The sequence below is a fragment of the Nerophis ophidion genome, linkage group LG23, assembly GCF_033978795.1.
Source record: "Nerophis ophidion isolate RoL-2023_Sa linkage group LG23, RoL_Noph_v1.0, whole genome shotgun sequence".
NCBI classification, from domain to species: Eukaryota; Metazoa; Chordata; class Actinopteri; order Syngnathiformes; family Syngnathidae; genus Nerophis; species Nerophis ophidion.
The window spans coordinates 42745353-42767261 of NC_084633.1; the positions used below are offsets into that span (position 1 = coordinate 42745353).

At 43.5% G+C, this 21909-nt stretch overlaps 1 protein-coding gene across 1 annotated transcript in view; it reads right to left on the bottom strand.

Moving 5' to 3' along the window:
* Positions 1-11090: 11090 nt before the first annotated feature.
* Positions 11091-21909, bottom strand: part of LOC133541352 (ras-related C3 botulinum toxin substrate 1-like) — a 28906-nt gene continuing 18087 nt past the window's right edge. Inside the window, exons 3-6 of the mRNA XM_061884730.1 lie at positions 19588-19705; positions 19451-19513; positions 16197-16356; positions 11091-12064 (exon numbers count right to left, since the gene is read on the bottom strand). Coding sequence (XP_061740714.1) covers positions 11934-12064; positions 16197-16356; positions 19451-19513; positions 19588-19705 — 472 coding nt within the window. The 3' untranslated portion in view covers positions 11091-11933. The remainder of the gene's footprint in view (positions 12065-16196; positions 16357-19450; positions 19514-19587; positions 19706-21909) is intronic.

A 21909-nucleotide genomic window follows, 5' to 3' on the forward strand; every position in this document is an offset into this window, starting at 1 on the left:
CTGGGGATAGGCCCCTCCCACCTCCAAAGACATGCACCTGGGGATAGGCCCCTCCCACCTCCAAAGACATGCACCTGGGGATAGGCCCCTCCCACCTCCAAAGACATGCACCTGGGGATAGGCCCCTCCCACCTCCAAAGACATGCACCTGGGGATAGGTCCCTCCCACCTCCAAAGACATGCACCTGGGGATAGGCCCCTCCCACCTCCAAAGACATGCACCTGGGGATAGGTCCCTCCCACCTCCAAAGACATGCACCTGGAGATAGGCCCCTCCCACCTCCAAAGACATGCACCTGGAGATAGGCCCCTCCCACCTCCAAAGACATGCACCTGGAGATAGGCCCCTCCCACCTCCAAAGACATGCACTTGGGGATAGGCCCCTCCCACCTCCAAAGACATGCACCTGGGGATAGGCCCCTCCCACCTCCAAAGACATGCACCTGGGGATAGGTCCCTCCCACCTCCAAAGACATGCACCTGGAGATAGGCCCCTCCCACCTCCAAAGACATGCACCTGGAGATAGGCCCCTCCCACCTCCAAAGACATGCACCTGGAGATAGGCCCCTCCCACCTCCAAAGACATGCACTTGGGGATAGGCCCCTCCCACCTCCAAAGACATGCACCTGGGGATAGGCCCCTCCCACCTCCAAAGACGTGCACCTGGGGATAGGCCCCTCCCACCTCCAAAGACATGCACCTGGGGATAGGCCCCTCCCACCTCCATAGACATGCACCTGGGGATAGGTTGATTGGCAACACTAAATTGGCCCTAGTTTTGTGTGTGCGCGCATATAAATATATATACATACATATATATATAAATATATATATTTATATATATATATATATATATATGTATGTATGTATATATGTATATATATGTGTGTGTATACATATGTATATATATATATATATATGTATATATGCGTATATATATGTATACATATGTATATATACATATATATATGTATATAAACATGTATATATGTATATATATACATATGTATATATATACATATATATACACACACATATATATACATATATACATATGTATACATATATGTGTGTGTGTATATATATATATATGTATATATACATATATGTATACATACATATATATACACACGTATATATACATATATATATATACACATATATGCGTATATAAAATCTCCTGATGATTGAGGGAACCCCTCATGAAACAGTTCTGTAGAGATGATGTAGTCTCGTGATTTTTCCCACACCTACATATATGTATATATATATATATATATATATATATATATATATGTGTGTATGTATATATCTGATAAGTTAATTGGCAACACTAAATGGTCCCTAGTGTGTGAATGTTGTCTATGTATCTGTGCTGGCCCTGCGATGAGGTGGTGACTTGTCCAGGGTGTACCCGCCTTCCGCCTGGATGCAGCTGGGCTAGGCTCCAGCGACCCCTGCAATCCCAAAAGGGACAAGCGGTAGAAATGGATGGATGGATGTATGTTTTCTCGTTAAAGCACTAATGGTGACATAAGCTAGTGTTGTAGATTTTCCAGTTTGAGTACGTCAGCTTTCATACCTTCATTTTCCCCCTCAAGATGGCGCCGCTGTCATGGCTGCTGGTGGCAGGAGTTCTGTGCTTCTGTGTCATCCTGTTGTGGCTGCTGGTGGCAGGAGTTCTGTGCTTCTGTGTCATCCTGTCGTGGCTGCTGGTGGCAGGAGTTCTGTGTCATCCTGTCGTGGCTGCTGGTGGCAGGAGTTCTGTGTCATCCTGTTGTCTTCCTGATGTTTCCCTCTTCTTGTCATGTGGCCTTCTTTTGCCTTTTGGTCGGGGACCCTTTGGGACTGTGTGACAAGGGCTGGGACTTTGGTGACTTCTGGGTCTAACTGCCGGGAGCCTTTTGGCCATGGAGACCAGCTGCTGGGTCTCTGCCACACCACAGTCAATTTGGAGAGACTGTGGATGAAGAGACAGGGCTGCAGAGTTTGGAGAGACTGGAGGAGATGTGGATGAAGAGACAGGGCTGCAGAGTTTGGAGAGACTGGAGGAGATGTGGATGAAGGGACAGGACTGCAGAGTTAGGAGAGAATGGAGGAGATGTGGATGAAGAGACAGGACTGTAAAGTTTGGAGGGACTAGAGGAGATGTGGATGAAGAGACAGGACTGCAGTTTGGAGAGACTGGAGGAGATGTGGATGAAGGGACAGGACTGTAGAGTTTGGAGAGACTGGAGGAGATGTGGATGAAGAGACAGGGCTGCAGAGTTTGGAGAGACTGGAGGAGATGTGGATGAAGAGACAGGGCTGCAGAATTTGGAGAGACTGGAGGAGATGTGGATGAAGAGACAGGGCTGCAGAGTTTGGAGAGACTGGAGGAGATGTGGATGAAGAGACAGGGCTGCAGAGTTTGGAGAGACTGGAGGAGATGTGGATGAAGGGACAGGACTGCAGAGTTAGGAGAGAATGGAGGAGATGTGGATGAAGAGACAGGACTGTAAAGTTTGGAGGGACTAGAGGAGATGTGGATGAAGAGACAGGACTGCAGTTTGGAGAGACTGGAGGAGATGTGGATGAAGGGACAGGACTGTAGAGTTTGGAGAGACTGGAGGAGATGTGGATGAAGAGACAGGGCTGCAGAGTTTGGAGAGACTGGAGGAGATGTGGATGAAGAGACAGGGCTGCAGAATTTGGAGAGACTGGAGGAGATGTGGATGAAGAGACAGGGCTGCAGAGTTTGGAGAGACTGGAGGAGATGTGGATGAAGAGACAGGGCTGCAGAGTTTGGAGAGACTGGAGGAGATGTGGATGAAGGGACAGGACTGCAGAGTTAGGAGAGAATGGAGGAGATGTGGATGAAGAGACAGGACTGTAAAGTTTGGAGGGACTAGAGGAGATGTGGATGAAGAGACAGGACTGCAGTTTGGAGAGACTGGAGGAGATGTGGATGAAGGGACAGGACTGTAGAGTTTGGAGAGACTGGAGGAGATGTGGATGAAGAGACAGGGCTGCAGAGTTTGGAGAGACTGGAGGAGATGTGGATGAAGAGACAGGGCTGCAGAATTTGGAGAGACTGGAGGAGATGTGGATGAAGAGACAGGGCTGCAGAGTTTGGAGAGACTGGAGGAGATGTGGATGAAGAGACAGGGCTGCAGAGTTTGGAGAGACTGGAGGAGATGTGGATGAAGGGACAGGACTGCAGAGTTAGGAGAGAATGGAGGAGATGTGGATGAAGAGACAGGACTGTAAAGTTTGGAGGGACTAGAGGAGATGTGGATGAAGAGACAGGACTGCAGTTTGGAGAGACTGGAGGAGATGTGGATGAAGGGACAGGACTGTAGAGTTTGGAGAGACTGGAGGAGATGTGGATGAAGAGACAGGGCTGCAGAGTTTGGAGAGACTGGAGGAGATGTGGATGAAGAGACAGGGCTGCAGAATTTGGAGAGACTGGAGGAGATGTGGATGAAGAGACAGGGCTGCAGAGTTTGGAGAGACTGGAGGAGATGTGGATGAAGAGACAGGGCTGCAGAGTTTGGAGAGACTGGAGGAGATGTGGATGAAGGGACAGGACTGCAGAGTTAGGAGAGAATGGAGGAGATGTGGATGAAGAGACAGGACTGTAAAGTTTGGAGGGACTAGAGGAGATGTGGATGAAGAGACAGGACTGCAGTTTGGAGAGACTGGAGGAGATGTGGATGAAGGGACAGGACTGTAGAGTTTGGAGAGACTGGAGGAGATGTGGATGAAGAGACAGGGCTGCAGAGTTTGGAGAGACTGGAGGAGATGTGGATGAAGAGACAGGGCTGCAGAATTTGGAGAGACTGGAGGAGATGTGGATGAAGAGACAGGGCTGCAGAGTTTGGAGAGACTGGAGGAGATGTGGATGAAGAGACAGGGCTGCAGAGTTTGGAGAGACTGGAGGAGATGTGGATGAAGGGACAGGACTGCAGAGTTAGGAGAGAATGGAGGAGATGTGGATGAAGAGACAGGACTGTAAAGTTTGGAGGGACTAGAGGAGATGTGGATGAAGAGACAGGACTGCAGTTTGGAGAGACTGGAGGAGATGTGGATGAAGGGACAGGACTGTAGAGTTTGGAGAGACTGGAGGAGATGTGGATGAAGAGACAGGGCTGCAGAGTTTGGAGAGACTGGAGGAGATGTGGATGAAGAGACAGGGCTGCAGAATTTGGAGAGACTGGAGGAGATGTGGATGAAGAGACAGGGCTGCAGAGTTTGGAGAGACTGGAGGAGATGTGGATGAAGAGACAGGGCTGCAGAGTTTGGAGAGACTGGAGGAGATGTGGATGAAGGGACAGGACTGCAGAGTTAGGAGAGAATGGAGGAGATGTGGATGAAGAGACAGGACTGTAAAGTTTGGAGGGACTAGAGGAGATGTGGATGAAGAGACAGGACTGCAGTTTGGAGAGACTGGAGGAGATGTGGATGAAGGGACAGGACTGTAGAGTTTGGAGAGACTGGAGGAGATGTGGATGAAGAGACAGGGCTGCAGAGTTTGGAGAGACTGGAGGAGATGTGGATGAAGAGACAGGGCTGCAGAATTTGGAGAGACTGGAGGAGATGTGGATGAAGAGACAGGGCTGCAGAGTTTGGAGAGACTGGAGGAGATGTGGATGAAGAGACAGGGCTGCAGAGTTTGGAGAGACTGGAGGAGATGTGGATGAAGGGACAGGACTGCAGAGTTAGGAGAGAATGGAGGAGATGTGGATGAAGAGACAGGACTGTAAAGTTTGGAGGGACTAGAGGAGATGTGGATGAAGAGACAGGACTGCAGTTTGGAGAGACTGGAGGAGATGTGGATGAAGGGACAGGACTGTAGAGTTTGGAGAGACTGGAGGAGATGTGGATGAAGAGACAGGGCTGCAGAGTTTGGAGAGACTGGAGGAGATGTGGATGAAGAGACAGGGCTGCAGAATTTGGAGAGACTGGAGGAGATGTGGATGAAGAGACAGGGCTGCAGAGTTTGGAGAGACTGGAGGAGATGTGGATGAAGAGACAGGGCTGCAGAGTTTGGAGAGACTGGAGGAGATGTGGATGAAGGGACAGGACTGCAGAGTTAGGAGAGAATGGAGGAGATGTGGATGAAGAGACAGGACTGTAAAGTTTGGAGGGACTAGAGGAGATGTGGATGAAGAGACAGGACTGCAGTTTGGAGAGACTGGAGGAGATGTGGATGAAGGGACAGGACTGTAGAGTTTGGAGAGACTGGAGGAGATGTGGATGAAGAGACAGGGCTGCAGAGTTTGGAGAGACTGGAGGAGATGTGGATGAAGAGACAGGGCTGCAGAATTTGGAGAGACTGGAGGAGATGTGGATGAAGAGACAGGGCTGCAGAGTTTGGAGAGACTGGAGGAGATGTGGATGAAGAGACAGGGCTGCAGAGTTTGGAGAGACTGGAGGAGATGTGGATGAAGGGACAGGACTGCAGAGTTAGGAGAGAATGGAGGAGATGTGGATGAAGAGACAGGACTGTAAAGTTTGGAGGGACTAGAGGAGATGTGGATGAAGAGACAGGACTGCAGTTTGGAGAGACTGGAGGAGATGTGGATGAAGGGACAGGACTGTAGAGTTTGGAGAGACTGGAGGAGATGTGGATGAAGAGACAGGGCTGCAGAGTTTGGAGAGACTGGAGGAGATGTGGATGAAGAGACAGGGCTGCAGAATTTGGAGAGACTGGAGGAGATGTGGATGAAGAGACAGGACTGTAAAGTTTGGAGGGACTAGAGGAGATGTGGATGAAGAGACGGGACTGCAGTTTGGAGAGACTGGAGGAGATGTGGATGAGTGGACAGGACTGCAGAGTTTGGAGAGACTGGAGGAGATGTGGATGAAGAGACAGGACTGCAGAGTTAGGAGAGACTGGAGGAGATGTGGATGAAGAGACAGGACTGTAAAGTTTGGAGGGACTAGAGGAGATGTGGATGAAGAGACGGGACTGCAGTTTGGAGAGACTGGAGGAGATGTGGATGAAGGGACAGGACTGTAGAGTTTGGAGAGACTGGAGGAGATGTGGATGAAGAGACAGGGCTGCAGAGTTTGGAGAGACTGGAGGAGATGTGGATGAAGAGACAGGGCTGCAGAGTTTGGAGAGACTGGAGGAGATGTGGATGAAGAGACAGGGCTGCAGAATTTGGAGAGACTGGAGGAGATGTGGATGAAGAGACAGGGCTGCAGAGTTTGGAGAGACTGGAGGAGATGTGGATGAAGGGACAGGGCTGCAGAATTTGGAGAGACTGGAGGAGATGTGGATGAAGAGACAGGACTGCAGAGTTAGGAGAGACTGGAGGAGATGTGGATGAAGAGACAGGACTGTAAAGTTTGGAGGGACTAGAGGAGATGTGGATGAAGAGACAGGACTGCAGTTTGGAGAGACTGGAGGAGATGTGGATGAAGGGACAGGACTGTAGAGTTTGGAGAGACTGGAGGAGATGTGGATGAAGAGACAGGGCTGCAGAGTTTGGAGAGACTGGAGGAGATGTGGATGAAGAGACAGGGCTGTAGAGTTTGGAGAGACTGGAGGAAATGTGGATGAAGGGACAGGACTGTAGAGTTTGGAGAGACTGGAGGAGATGTGGATGAAGAGACAGGACTGCAGAGTTTGGAGAGACTGGAGGAGATGTGGATGAAGAGACAGGGCTGCAGAGTTTGGAGAGACTGGAGGAAATGTGGATGAAGGGACAGGACTGTAGAGTTTGGAGAGGCTGGAGGAGATGTGGATGAAGAGACAGGGCTGTAGAGTTTGGAGAGACTGGAGGAGATGTGGATGAAGAGACAGGGCTGCAGAGTTTGGAGAGACTGGAGGAGATGTGGATGAAGAGACAGGACTGTAGAGTTTGGAGAGACTGGAGGAGATGTGGATGAAAAGACAGGACTGTAGAGTTTGGAGAGACTAGAGGAGATGTGGATGAAGAGACAGGACTGTAGAGTTTGGAGAGACTGGAGGAGATGTGGATGAAAAGACAGGACTGTAGAGTTTGGAGAGACTGGAGGAGATGTGGATGAAGAGACAGGACTGTAGAGTTTGGAGAGACTGGAGGAGATGTGGATGAAGAGACAGGACTGCAGAGTTTGGAGAGACTGGAGGAGATGTGGATGAAGAGACAGGGCTGCAGAGTTTGGAGAGACTGGAGGAAATGTGGATGAAGGGACAGGACTGCAGAGTTTGGAGAGGCTGGAGGAGATGTGGATGAAGAGACAGGGCTGTAGAGTTTGGAGAGACTGGAGGAGATGTGGATGAAGAGACAGGGCTGCAGAGTTTGGAGAGACTGGAGGAGATGTGGATGAAGAGACAGGACTGTAGAGTTTGGAGAGACTGGAGGAGATGTGGATGAAAAGACAGGACTGTAGAGTTTGGAGAGACTAGCGGAGATGTGGATGAAGAGACAGGGCTGCAGTTTGGAGAGACTGGAGGAGATGTGGATGAAGAGACAGGACTGTAGAGTTTGGAGAGACTGGAGGAGATGTGGATGAAGAGACAGGATTGTAGAGTTTGGGGAGACTAGAGGAGATGTGGATGAAGAGACAGGGCTGCAGTTTGGAGAGACTGGAGGAGATGTGGATGAAGAGACAGGGCTGCAGTTTGGAGAGACTGGAGGAGATGTGGATGAAGAGACAGGACTGTAGAGTTTGGAGAGGCTGGAGGAGATGTGGATGAAGAGACAGGATTGTAGAGTTTGGGGAGACTAGAGGAGATGTGGATGAAGAGACAGGGCTGCAGAGTTTGGAGAGACTGGAGGAGATGTGGATGAAGAGACAGGACTGTAGAGTTTGGAGAGACTGGAGGAGATGTGGATGAAAAGACAGGACTGTAGAGTTTGGAGAGACTAGAGGAGATGTGGATGAAGAGACAGGGCTGCAGTTTGGAGAGACTGGAGGAGATGTGGATGAAGAGACAGGACTGTAGAGTTTGGAGAGACTGGAGGAGATGTGGATGAAGAGACAGGATTGTAGAGTTTGGGGAGACTAGAGGAGATGTGGATGAAGAGACAGGGCTGCAGTTTGGAGAGACTGGAGGAGATGTGGATGAAGAGACAGGGTTGCAGTTTGGAGAGACTGGAGGAGATGTGGATGAAGAGACAGGGCTGCAGAGTTTGGAGAGACTGGAGGAGATGTGGATGAAGAGACAGGACTGTAGAGTTTGGAGAGACTGGAGGAGATGTGGATGAAGAGACAGGATTGTAGAGTTTGGGGAGACTAGAGGAGATGTGGATGAAGAGACAGGGCTGCAGTTTGGAGAGACTGGAGGAGATGTGGATGAAGAGACAGGGCTGCAGTTTGGAGAGACTGGAGGAGATGTGGATGAACAGACAGGGCTGCAGAGTTTGGAGAGACTGGAGGAGATGTGGATGAAGAGACAGGATTGTAGAGTTTGGGGAGACTAGAGGAGATGTGGATGAAGAGACAGGGCTGCAGTTTGGAGAGACTGGAGGAGATGTGGATGAAGAGACAGGGCTGCAGTTTGGAGAGACTGGAGGAGATGTGGATGAAGAGACAGGGCTGCAGAGTTTGGAGAGACTGGAGGAGATGTGGATGAAGAGACAGGGCTGTAGAGTTTGGAGAGACTGGAGGAAATGTGGATGAAGGGACAGGACTGTAGAGTTTGGAGAGACTGGAGGAGATGTGGATGAAGAGACAGGGCTGTAGAGTTTGGAGAGACTGGAGGAGATGTGGATGAAGAGACAGGGCTGCACAGTTTGGAGAAACTGGAGGAGATGTGGATGAAGAGACAGGACTGTAGAGTTTGGAGAGACTGGAGGAGATGTGGATGAAAAGACTGGACTGTAGAGTTTGGAGAGACTAGAGGAGATGTGGATGAAGAGACAGGGCTGCAGTTTGGAGAGACTGGAGGAGATGTGGATGAAGAGACAGGACTGTAGAGTTTGGAGAGACTGGAGGAGATGTGGATGAAGAGACAGGATTGTAGAGTTTGGGGAGACTAGAGGAGATGTGGATGAAGAGACAGGGCTGCAGTTTGGAGAGACTGGAGGAGATGTGGATGAAGAGACAGGGTTGCAGTTTGGAGAGACTGGAGGAGATGTGGATGAAGAGACAGGACTGCAGAGTTTGGAGAGACTGGAGGAGATGTGGATGAAGAGACAGGGCTGCAGTTTGGAGAGACTGGAGGAGATGTGGATGAAGAGACAGGGCTGCAGTTTGGAGAGACTGGAGGAGATGTGGATGAAGAGACAGGGCTGCAGAGTTTGGAGAGACTGGAGGAGATGTGGATGAAGAGACAGGGCTGCAGAGTTTGGAGAGACTGGAGGAGATGTGGATGAAGAGACAGGGCTGCAGAGTTTGGAGAGACTGGAGGAGATGTGGATGAAGAGACAGGGCTGCAGAGTTTGGAGAGACTGGAGGAGATGTGGATGAAGAGACAGGGCTGCAGAGTTTGGAGAGACTGGAGGAGATGTGGATGAAGAGACAGGACTGTAGAGTTTGGAGAGACTGGAGGAGATGTGGATGAAGAGACAGGGCTGCAGAGTTTGGAGAGACTGGAGGAGATGTGGATGAAGAGACAGGGCTGCAGAGTTTGGAGAGACTGGAGGAGATGTGGATGAAGAGACAGGGCTGCAGAGTTTGGAGAGACTGGAGGAGATGTGGATGAAGAGACAGGGCTGCAGAGTTTGGAGAGACTGGAGGAGATGTGGATGAAGAGACAGGGCTGCAGAGTTTGGAGAGACTGGAGGAGATGTGGATGAAGAGACAGGGCTGCAGAGTTTGGAGAGACTGGAGGAGATGTGGATGAAGAGACAGGACTGTAGAGTTTGGAGAGACTGGAGGAGATGTGGATGAAGAGACAGGGCTGCAGAGTTTGGAGAGACTGGAGGAGATGTGGATGAAGAGACAGGGCTGCAGAGTTTGGAGAGACTGGAGGAGATGTGGATGAAGAGACAGGGCTGCAGAGTTTGGAGAGACTGGAGGAGATGTGGATGAAGAGACAGGGCTGCAGAGTTTGGAGAGACTGGAGGAGATGTGGATGAAGAGACAGGGCTGCAGAGCTGGACAAATTTCACATTGTTTTGGCTGAATGAGTAGGTGTCGGACACCTCGGTTTCCTTAGACGTATCCTGGCTCATCCATGCGGACTGGACACTGGGCAGAGTCGGCTCTCTTGGTTGCTTTGTTGTGTCTGCTCCTCCCACCCCAGCAGATAGCGTGGATTACCCCAGAGGCCACCACAGTGTTTGTTTTTGTTGTTTTATTTTTGCGGCTGGTTGCATCACTTCTGCTCTTTTAATGTCATTTGATGTTTCCCTCTAACACACATGGTTTGTGTGCTATGGCTATGAGGTTTGTTTCTACTTCCTTGGCCCTGGCTTAAACTGATTTTTTTTTTCTCTTTCACCCAACCTTCGTTGCCAGCGTTTACCTGTTTCTGTAATGGGTGTTGGAAGTTGGCAGAGCCATCAGCGATCCTGTTCTGTCTCTCTGTAATGTTTGATCTTGTTCTGTCTCCCTGTAATGTTTGATCTTGTCCTGTCTCCCTGTAATGTTTGATCCTGTTCTGTCTCCCTGTAATGTTTGATCCTGTTCTGTCTCCCTGTAATGTTTGATCCTGTCCTGTCTCCCTGTAATGTTTGATCCTGTTCTGTCTCCCTGTAATGTTTGATCCTGTTCTGTCTCCCTGTAATGTTTGATCCTGTTCTGTCTCCCTGTAATGTTTGATCCTGTTCTGTCTCCCTGTAATGTTTGATCCTGTTCTGTCTCCCTGTAATGTTTGATCCTGTCCTGTCTCCCTGTAATGTTTGATCCTGTTCTGTCTCCCTGTAATGTTTGATCCTGTTCTGTCTCCCTGTAATGTTTGATCCTGTTCTGTCTCTCTGCTCTTGAATGGGATTGTGTTGAAAATCTTAATTTCTCTTGGGGTATTATTCAAGTATTTCTGATTCTGATTCATATGTTTAGGTTTGCTGCAACAAACGTATAAAGAAAAGAAAAAACCCTGGAGCAGTTATTATTAACGTTGACAAAGTCATAGTCATACAGTGTATTAGATTATTGTTGTTCCGTAATGAAACCGTGTTTGTGTGTGTTTGTGTTGTCATCACAAAGTCCAAACACAACAGGTGTGATTTTACTGGACTTTATTGGCGTTTTCCAAAAAGTGACAATAGCTTTTTTTAATCCATAAAACTACAACAGTCACCACGTTGGCTTGAATTGAAGCACAGCTTGATGTCCGAGTACAAAAAGATGAGCGTGTTCTTACCCCTTTTTAGTAGTTCAAATACATTTTTGTAACGAGGCAAAGAAAAACATAAATGTAGCAATGACAAACGTTTGTACTTTTCAGTATATGTGGCACAAAGATAGTATGGAGGTTAAAAGCATATTCATAGTGTTAGGTTAACAATACAGTGATGATTATAACAAAAGAGAATATATCCTACACTACAACCGACAGTAGCTTTCTTACTAACAGGCACTGATATTTGGCCAGTCGTGATGCGACTTTACAAAAAAAAGGTTTTTGCTAAATGCCCAAGGAGCATCAAAGGTGCTCTTGTATCCCGCCACCACACAGTTCAAACACCACAATATTGGGGGGGGGTTGCCTTATGGTAAAATGAAAAAGGTCCAGTCGGGACGCAGAATGGTTACTACTACTACTACTACTACTACTACTACTACTAATAATAATAGCACTGTTGGTGTCTGCAAACCTGCACTTTGATTTGATATGAACATGTTTGGACAAACAGCAGCATTCTTGTTTTTGTTTTTTTTGCAGTATGTATTTGGCAACAAGACGTCCACTTAAAAGAACCCAGACTGTAAACAAAATAAACAGCTCCACCATTGATTTAATAAAAAAAAAAAAGGCTGAATGAATTTGAATTCTCAGAGTTGTGTGACACGATTCCAAACAGCTGCTGGCTACATCTACATTGTTATGAGGTGGTGGCGCCGCCTTAGAGGAGGCTGCACTTCTTCCTCTTCTTCTTGGCGGGCGGGGGGCAGAGGACGGCGCGGATGGCCTCGTCAAACACGGTCTTAAGGCCGCGCTGAGTCAGAGCCGAGCATTCCAGGTACTTGACGGAACCTGGAGAAGCCGGGAAAGACACGTGATCAGCTTTCCACTTTTCCCAGTAGCCTTCAAAAGTGGGAGTCAATCCACAGCCTGGTTGTTGGAGCTCAACAAATGCTGTCTGGAAGCTAACATTGAGCTACCATTAACTGAATGGGGCATAGAAAATGAAGCAGTGTGACTATTCAATTTCATCTCCATTTATGCTATTTCTTCTTTTTCTTACTTACAGCCAGGGTTGAAAAGGGGTGGAAAGTTTCCAGTAAATTTCCGGAAACTTTTTCGTAGAAAAAAATAGTCAACAACAGAAGGAGATAACATCCACAGGAACCTACCACATAGTGAAGGACATACACTATTTGATTTCCTATTATGCAGCTCATTTTTATTTGACACTTATTGAAATATCTTGTGTGACATCATGCACAAAAGTGCACTTTATTTGTTTTAAACTATTGTAGCGGCGTTCTGTACAAAAAGTGCACTTGAATTGAGTGTTTTGATATGTCATCTTAGTGACATCATGCACAAAAGTGCACTCATAGCTTGTTTTAAAATGTCTCTGACAATCTTGCACTTTCTGTTTTAGAAATGACATGAATGTTTGTGCCACTGTGCCAATAACTGTTTCATAAATACACTTTTAGTTGTGATGTCCCTCTCTGCATGAAAGTTTAAAAGTAGCATATATGAATGCAGTATGAAGAAGAATGTTTGAATGTAGACACATAGAATCATCATACTGCTGTCATTATATGTGTTCATTCAAGGCTAAGGCAAAATATGGAGATATATATTGTGTATCGTGACATGACCTAAACATATCCACATATATATGGTGTATGGTCACATGACCTAAACATATCCACATATATATGGTGTATGGTCACATGACCTAAACATATCCACATATATATGGTGTATGGTCACATGACCTAAACATATCCACATATATATGCTGTATGGTCACATGACCTAAACATATCCACATATATATGGTGTATGGTCACATGACCTAAACATATCCACATATACATGGTGTATGGTCACATGACCTAAACATATCCACATATATATGGTGTATGGTCACATGACCTAAACATATCCACATATATATGGTGTATGGTCACATGACCTAAACATATCCACATATATATGGTGTATGGTCACATGACCTAAACATATCCACATATATATGCTGTATGGTCACATGACCTAAACATATCCACATATATATGGTGTATGGTCACATGACCTTAACATATCCACATATACATGGTGTATGGTCACATGACCTAAACATATCCACATATATATGCTGTATGGTCACATGACCTAAACATATCCACATATATATGGTGTATGGTCACATGACCTAAACATATCCACATATATATGCTGTATGGTCACATGACCTAAACATATCCACATATATATGGTGTATGGTCACATGACCTAAACATATCCACATATATATGGTGTATGGTCACATGACCTAAACATATCCACATATATATGCTGTATGGTCACATGACCTAAACATATCCACATATATATGCTGTATGGTCACATGACCTAAACATATCCACATATATATGGTGTATGGTCACATGACCTAAACATATCCACATATATATGCTGTATGGTCACATGACCTAAACATATCCACATATACATGGTGTATGGTCACATGACCTAAACATATCCACATATATATGGTGTATGGTCACATGACCTAAACATATCCACATATATATGCTGTATGGTCACATGACCTAAACATATCCACATATATATGCTGTATGGTCACATGACCTAAACATATCCACATATATATGCTGTATGGTCACATGACCTAAACATATCCACATATACATGGTGTATGGTCACATGACCTAAACATATCCACATATATATGCTGTATGGTCACATGACCTAAACATATCCACATATATATGGTGTATGGTCACATGACCTAAACATATCCACATATATATGCTGTATGGTCACATGACCTAAACATATCCACATATATATGGTGTATGGTCACATGACCTAAACATATCCACATATATATGGTGTATGGTCACATGACCTAAACATATCCACATATACATGCTGTATGGTCACATGACCTAAACATATCCACATATATATGCTGTATGGTCACATGACCTAAACATATCCACATATACATGGTGTATGGTCACATGACCTAAACATATCCACATATATATGGTGTATGGTCACATGACCTAAACATATCCACATATATATGCTGTATGGTCACATGACCTAAACATATCCACATATATATGGTGTATGGTCACATGACCTAAACATATCCACATATATATGGTGTATGGTCACATGACCTAAACATATCCACATATATATGCTGTATGGTCACATGACCTAAACATATCCACATATATATGCTGTATGGTCACATGACCTAAACATATCCACATATATGTGGTGTATGGTCACATGACCTAAACATATCCACATATATATGCTGTATGGTCACATGACCTAAACATATCCACATATATATGCTGTATGGTCACATGACCTAAACATATCCACATATATATGCTGTATGGTCACATGACCTAAACATATCCACATATATATGCTGTATGGTCACATGACCTAAACATATCCACATATATATGGTGTATGGTCACATGACCTAAACATATCCACATATATATGGTGTATGGTCACATGACCTAAACATATCCACATATATATGCTGTATGGTCACATGACCTAAACATATCCACATATATATGGTGTATGGTCACATGACCTAAACATATCCACATATATATGGTGTATGGTCACATGACCTAAACATATCCACATATATATGCTGTATGGTCACATGACCTAAACATATCCACATATATATGGTGTATGGTCACATGACCTAAACATATCCACATATATATGGTGTATGGTCACATGACCTAAACATATCCACATATATGTGGTGTATGGTCACATGACCTAAACATATCCACATATATATGCTGTATGGTCACATGACCTAAACATATCCACATATATATGCTGTATGGTCACATGACCTAAACATATCCACATATATATGCTGTATGGTCACATGACCTAAACATATCCACATATATATGCTGTATGGTCACATGACCTAAACATATCCACATATATATGGTGTATGGTCACATGACCTAAACATATCCACATATATATGGTGTATGGTCACATGACCTAAACATATCCACATATATATGCTGTATGGTCACATGACCTAAACATATCCACATATATATGGTGTATGGTCACATGACCTAAACATATCCACATATATATGGTGTATGGTCACATGACCTAAACATATCCACATATATATGGTGTATGGTCACATGACCTAAACATATCCACATATATATGGTGTATGGTCACATGACCTAAACACATCCAGATATGAATAACAGTCCATAAGGCCCAGCCCTACTCTGAGTTGTGAAAAAGGTTCCAAATGATGCATCACATGACCTTCACAGTACAAACATGTCCAATAATAAAACCATTTTAATGCAACAAACCAAAAGGACAAAATGTAACTTGTTTGTTTAAACTGAGCTAGTACGACAAGTAGACAACCAAAATAATGAAGCAAAAAATCCATCCAAGCATGTTGTATTTCCTTTCTGCATACTCTGCCGCAGGCTACACCCAGTTTTGTTGCAGGTTACATCCTTTAATGATTGAGACTTTGATTAGTAGATTGCACAGTACAATACAGTACATAGTCCCTCAATAACTTTTTAACTTGTTTAATTCGGGCTCCACGTTAATCAATTCATGGTAAAACCCAACTTTGTCATTTTGCATCCGATGTTGATTAAAAGAACAAGATGATGCACACTGTACATGCAACAACCTCATGTAAGGGCTGGTGCAAAGACAACAGACCAAGCGTGTGGCTTTCCTTTTTCTTCCCCATTTGATAATTGGCCTATTGAGTCAGACTGCCAATTAATATTTCCAAGCATTTACATGCACTGCAGCCAAAATTTCAAGCGTTTTTCAAACCTTGACACCAAGGTTTTGTAGGAAGTCAGGTTGTGAGAGGAAGAAGTGGAATTAAGATGCTTACTGATCTCTTTGGCCATGGCCAGGCCTTGTGGGTAGGTGATGGGGGAGAGTTTCTTCTCCCTCAGCTTGTCGATGGTGTCCTTGTCGTCTCTCAGATCCAACTTGGTGCCCACCAGGATAATGGGGGTGTTGGGACAATGGTGTCTCACCTCTGGGTACCACTGTACAATGGCAAGGAGGTACGTGTTAGCTCTTCCAGGCTTCTATATTATACTCCATTTGCACTTCTAGCTTTATAATCACACATTTATCTAAGTGCCATTAGACCAGAAGCTCAAGACACTTTGTGACAATCCTCAGAGCAGGCCTGGGCAATTATTTTGCCTCGGGGGGACACATTTAGAGACAAAGATGTGTCTGGGGGCCGCTATGTCTTATTTTACGAACACTAATACCGTATTTTTCGGACTATATGTCACTCCAGAGTATAAGTCGCACCGGCCCAAAATGCACAATAAAGAAGGGAAAAAACATATATAAGTTGCACTGGAGTATAAGTCGCATTTTTGAGGAAAATTGATTTGATAAAACCCAACACCAAGGATAGACATCCATCCATCCATTTTCTACCGCTTATTCCCTTTTGGGGGACGCGGGGGGCACTGGCGCCTATCTCAGCTACAATCGGGCGGAAGGCGTTTGAAAGGCAATTTAAACTAAATAAAGAATAGTGAAGAACAGGCTGAATAAGTGTAAGTTATATGCAGCATAAATAAGCAACTGCTATGTTAACCTAAGAGTCATTCAAATAACTATAACATATACAACATGCTATACCTTTACCAAACTATCTCTCACTCCTAATCCATAAATCTTCTTCCTGGATGTGGCTTCTAAACAACTCTGCCAACTCCAAAGGTATGCGCCGCTTCCTCTTGTCCTTTTCTGCTGCATATTTCACTACATCCAGCTTGTCATCTGCACTACATGATCTCCTTTTCAACGCCATTTTTGTTCAGCCCTTCTCACTTTTTATAAGTTACCACCAACCATGAAATGATCCATTTTAATAGCTACAGCAGTAGCATATAGCAGTTAGCATCCCATGACCCACAATGCACTTCTGCCATGACCCTCCCCCGCACAATTCTTATTGGTTGGCGTGTGTGTGACGATTGCTGACATTTTCTTCGTCACTCACGCGAATGAGATAAAATATATTATTTGATATTTTATGGTAATGTGTTAATAATTTCACACATAAGTCACTCCGGAGTATATGTCGCACCCCCGGCCAAACTATGAAAAAAATGTTGACTTATAGTCCAAAAAATACGGTACAAAACCTCACACTCATGTCTGATTGAATGCTAAAAACGTAATGACAGACCGCCTTAAAAGCAGAATGGAATTGTACATTTTTTGACTGAATGAGACAGCCAGAATGTACATGAAAATAAAGAATGTGGGATTGACAATATTAACTATGAAGGATAAAACAGTGAATATTGACAAACATATGAAGGTCACACCCCCTCTCCATACACATATTTTACAATCAAGCCAAACGCAACAAACATGTAAAATATGAACATGAAGGGTAAAATAAACCCAGCTACAATCTGATATATGTGATATATCACTAAGATGTACAACTTGGTTGTAAAAATCTCATTCCACGTCTGTCCCTGACACCCACATTTCACACTCTGTGGAAACACTCCCCACCCACACTGTTTGGTACCTCGTCTGACTTAGATGACCATAGTAACTCATTACATGACCATAGTGACTAATTAGATGACCATAGTGACTAATTACATGACCATAGTGACTCATTACATGACCATAGTGACTAATTACATGACCATAGTGACTAATTAAATGACCATAGTAACTAATTAGATTAGCAAGCTTGCATTGTATTTACACTTTGCTACTATTTACAGAGTTGAAAAATGCCACATTTCTTATAGCTGTCATTTTTTTGTCAATTGAGGCAAAAAAAAAAAAGTATGAGATGACCACAGTAACTAATTAGATGACCATAGTAACTAATTAGATGGCCATAGTAACTAATTAGATGACCATAGTAACTAATTAGATGGCCATAGTAACTAATTAGATGACCACAGTAACTAATTACATGACCATAGTAACTAATTACATTACCATAGTAACTAATTAGATGACCATAGTAACTAATTAGATTACCATAGTAACTAATTAGATGAGCATAGTAACTAATTAGATTAGCAAGCTTGCATTGTATTTACACTTTGCTACTATTTACAGAGTTGAAAAATGCCACATTTCTTATAGCTGTCATTTTTTTGTCAATTGAGGCAAAAAAAAAAAAGTATGAGATGACCACAGTAACTAATTAGATGACCATAGTAACTAATTAGATGGCCATAGTAACTAATTAGATGACCACAGTAACTAATTAGATGGCCATAGTAACTAATTAGATGACCATAGTAACTAATTAGATGACCATAGTAAATAATTAGATGACCATAGTAACTAATTAGATGACCACTATAAGTAATTAGATGAGCATAGTAACTAATTAAATGACCACAGTAACTAATTAGATGACCACTATAAGTAATTAGATGAGCATAGTAAGTAATTAGATGAGCACAGTAACTAATTAGATGAGCATAGTAAGTAATTAATGACCATAGTAATTAATTAGATGAGCATAGTAACTAATTAGATGAGCATAGTAACTAATTAGATGAGCATAGTAACTAATTAGATGAGCATAGTAAGTAATTAAATGACCATAGTAAGTAATTAGATGAGCATGGGTGATTAAAAAAGATGATAATTGCAGCTACACTTTACATCCTAAACATCTATAAAAAATGATTTGGGAATGTCCGACTGGGCCAGATTGAAAAGCTTAAAGTCCTACTGAAAGCCACTACTAGCCACCACGCAGTCTGATAGTTTATATATCAATGATGAAATATTAACATTGCAACACATGCCAATACTAAATTGCAATTTTAAATTTCCCGGGAGTTTCGTCTTGAAAACGTCGTGTAATGATGACGTGTACGCAAGACGTCTCGCGTTTTTAGGAAGTATGAGCGCTGCACACACACACAGCTAAAAGTCGTCTGCTTTAACCGCATAATTACACAGTATTTTGGACATCTGTGTTGCTGAATCTTTTGCAATTTGTTCAATTAATATTGGAGAAGTCAAAGAAGAAAGATGGAGTTGGGAAAATGCATGTATATATATATATATATATATATATATATATATATATATATATATATATGGTGTGCATGAACTCACCTTGGCACGGACGTTTTCAAAGGAAGCCGGACTCACAAGCGAAAAGCAGATGAGAAACACGTCCTGGTGTGGACAAGAAAATGCAATCAAGAACCTGGAAGAATAGAGCGAGTGTCATGTGACCTGTTGGTCATCACCGTCTGAGGGTAGGAGAGTGGGCGGAGTCTGTCATAGTCTTCCTGTCCTGCCGTGTCCCACAGGCCCAGGTTCACAGGCTTGCCGTCAACCATCACGTTGGCAGAATAGTTATCGAAGCTGACAGAGAACGCACACACATAATTGGATTTAATTTCCAAGCGCTTTAAAAGCACACATAGAACGCCTTGGCTGGCTTTTCATACAATTACAATAAACCAAAATAATGCTAATGAGAAGCCTGCGCATTCACATTCCCATATAGATCCACGACACCTAATATTCATAAAATAACATTTATACGCCACAACTACATCTTATCTTGTGATTGAACTCAATAAAATACAAAATATGTATTTCTAATTATATTATACAATTTAATATTCTGTCAAATAAAAACCATCTTGTACCCTTTTTTCGTTTTTTTTCCAGGTAAATAAAAGCATTAAAAAAAAAAAGTTTTCTATGTTGCTTTGTTGTAATTACATGAAATTGTGAAGAAGATATGCTGTTGTGAACAATAAGGCTTGGAGTCTCTTGCTCTCAATTTTAATGACTCTTTTTTAAATCACGTTTGGAAATGTGGATTAATCATCATTTATCATTCAATAATAATGATAATACATTTTATTTGGTATAGCGCTATACAGTGTACTCAAAGACGCTTTACAGGATAAAAAATTTAAATATAAGAGTTCAAAGTCCATCCATCCATCCATCATCTTCCGCTTATCCGAGGTCGGGTCGCGGGGGCAGCAGCCTAAGCAGGGAAGCCCAGACTTCCCTCTCCCATGGGAAGAGTTCAAAGTAATAACATATAATACAGGAAATCTAAAAGTGGTACATAAGACCGGACATTACAAGACACAGAACACAATCACAGTTGATTAGTGTCATTCAGTTGATTACTTGCTCTTCTAAAGAAAATACCACAATATATTTGTCAGAATGTGTTGTTTTTTTAAATGTTTGACTTCCATGCATGTCATTTGCACAGAATGTGGCAACAGTTTAATCTAAAGTCCTTTCCGGCAGTATAATTGCAAAATGATGTGCGTCCCAAAGTCACCAGCCTTGGCCTCACTATAGACAGCCATTTTAAACTAGACAAACAAGTCCATGGCCTTTTAAAATCGTGTTTTTATCACCTTCATCTTTTAGTAAAGGTTTAACCTTTTTGAAGAAGTGGTGCATGCTTTTATTTGAAGTGGCCTGGACTACTGCAATGCACTTTATGCTGGCATTAGCCACAAAGCTCTCTCCTGGTTGCAGTTAGTCCAGAAGGCGGGAGCAGGACTTTTAACAGGGGCCAGGAAACGCCAGCATTTAACCCCAATTCTTCAGAGTTTGCACTGGCTCCCTGTTCATTTTAGAATTGATTTTAAAACATTGCTCCTTGTTTTTAAATCTTTACATGGACTGGCACCTCAGAATATCTTGGACTTCATCCAAATTTACATTCCTGCGTGTGCTCTGAGGTCCGAGAGCCAGCTTCAGCTCGTGGTGCCCAAGACCAGACTTAAGACCAGAGGAGACAGGACCTTCTCTGTGGTCGGCCCTAAGCTCTGGAACACTCTGCCCCTCCATGTTCAAACTGCTTCCACAGTGGACTCTTTTAAGTCTCGTCTTAAGACCCACTTTTATTCTTTGGCTTTTAACACTACCTGAGTTGTGTGCTCCTCTGTCCTGTGTTTTTTATACACTTTGATTTCTATTTTACTGTTTTAATTGATTTTACCCTTTAAAATTGTTTTTAATCATATTTGTTTTCATATTTGTTTTATATTCATTAGTTTTTTGTTTTTATTCAGTCATTGGTGGAGCATAATATTGTTTTTTTTAATATTGTTTTTAACATGGCTGTGCAGCACTTTGGAAAACGTTCTTGTTGTTTAAATGTGCTATACAAATAAAGTGGATTGGATTGTATTATTTTGGCCTGAAAATGGCCAGCGAGCACACCAATCGGAGTCACCTCACTCATTTTTTAACTCAGCCATGTGTTGGTCTGATCACTGACTAGCGGTTAAAGGGTGTTTACACTTTTTGGGGGGAATTTTGCTTATTGATCACAATCATTATGAAAGACACAACGGCGGATGGATTGTTTTTTTTAATGCATTCCAACTTGTAAATAAAAGTCAGCTTACAGCCATACCAAAGGGAGCTCCTCTATTTCGCCCATAACATCCAATAAATGACCATTCAAAAACCGCCAACAATAACATATAATACAGGAAATCTAAAAGGGGCATAGCTCGGTTGGTAGAGTGGCCGTGCCAGCAACTTGAGGGTTGCAGGTTCGATTCCCGCTTGTGCCATCC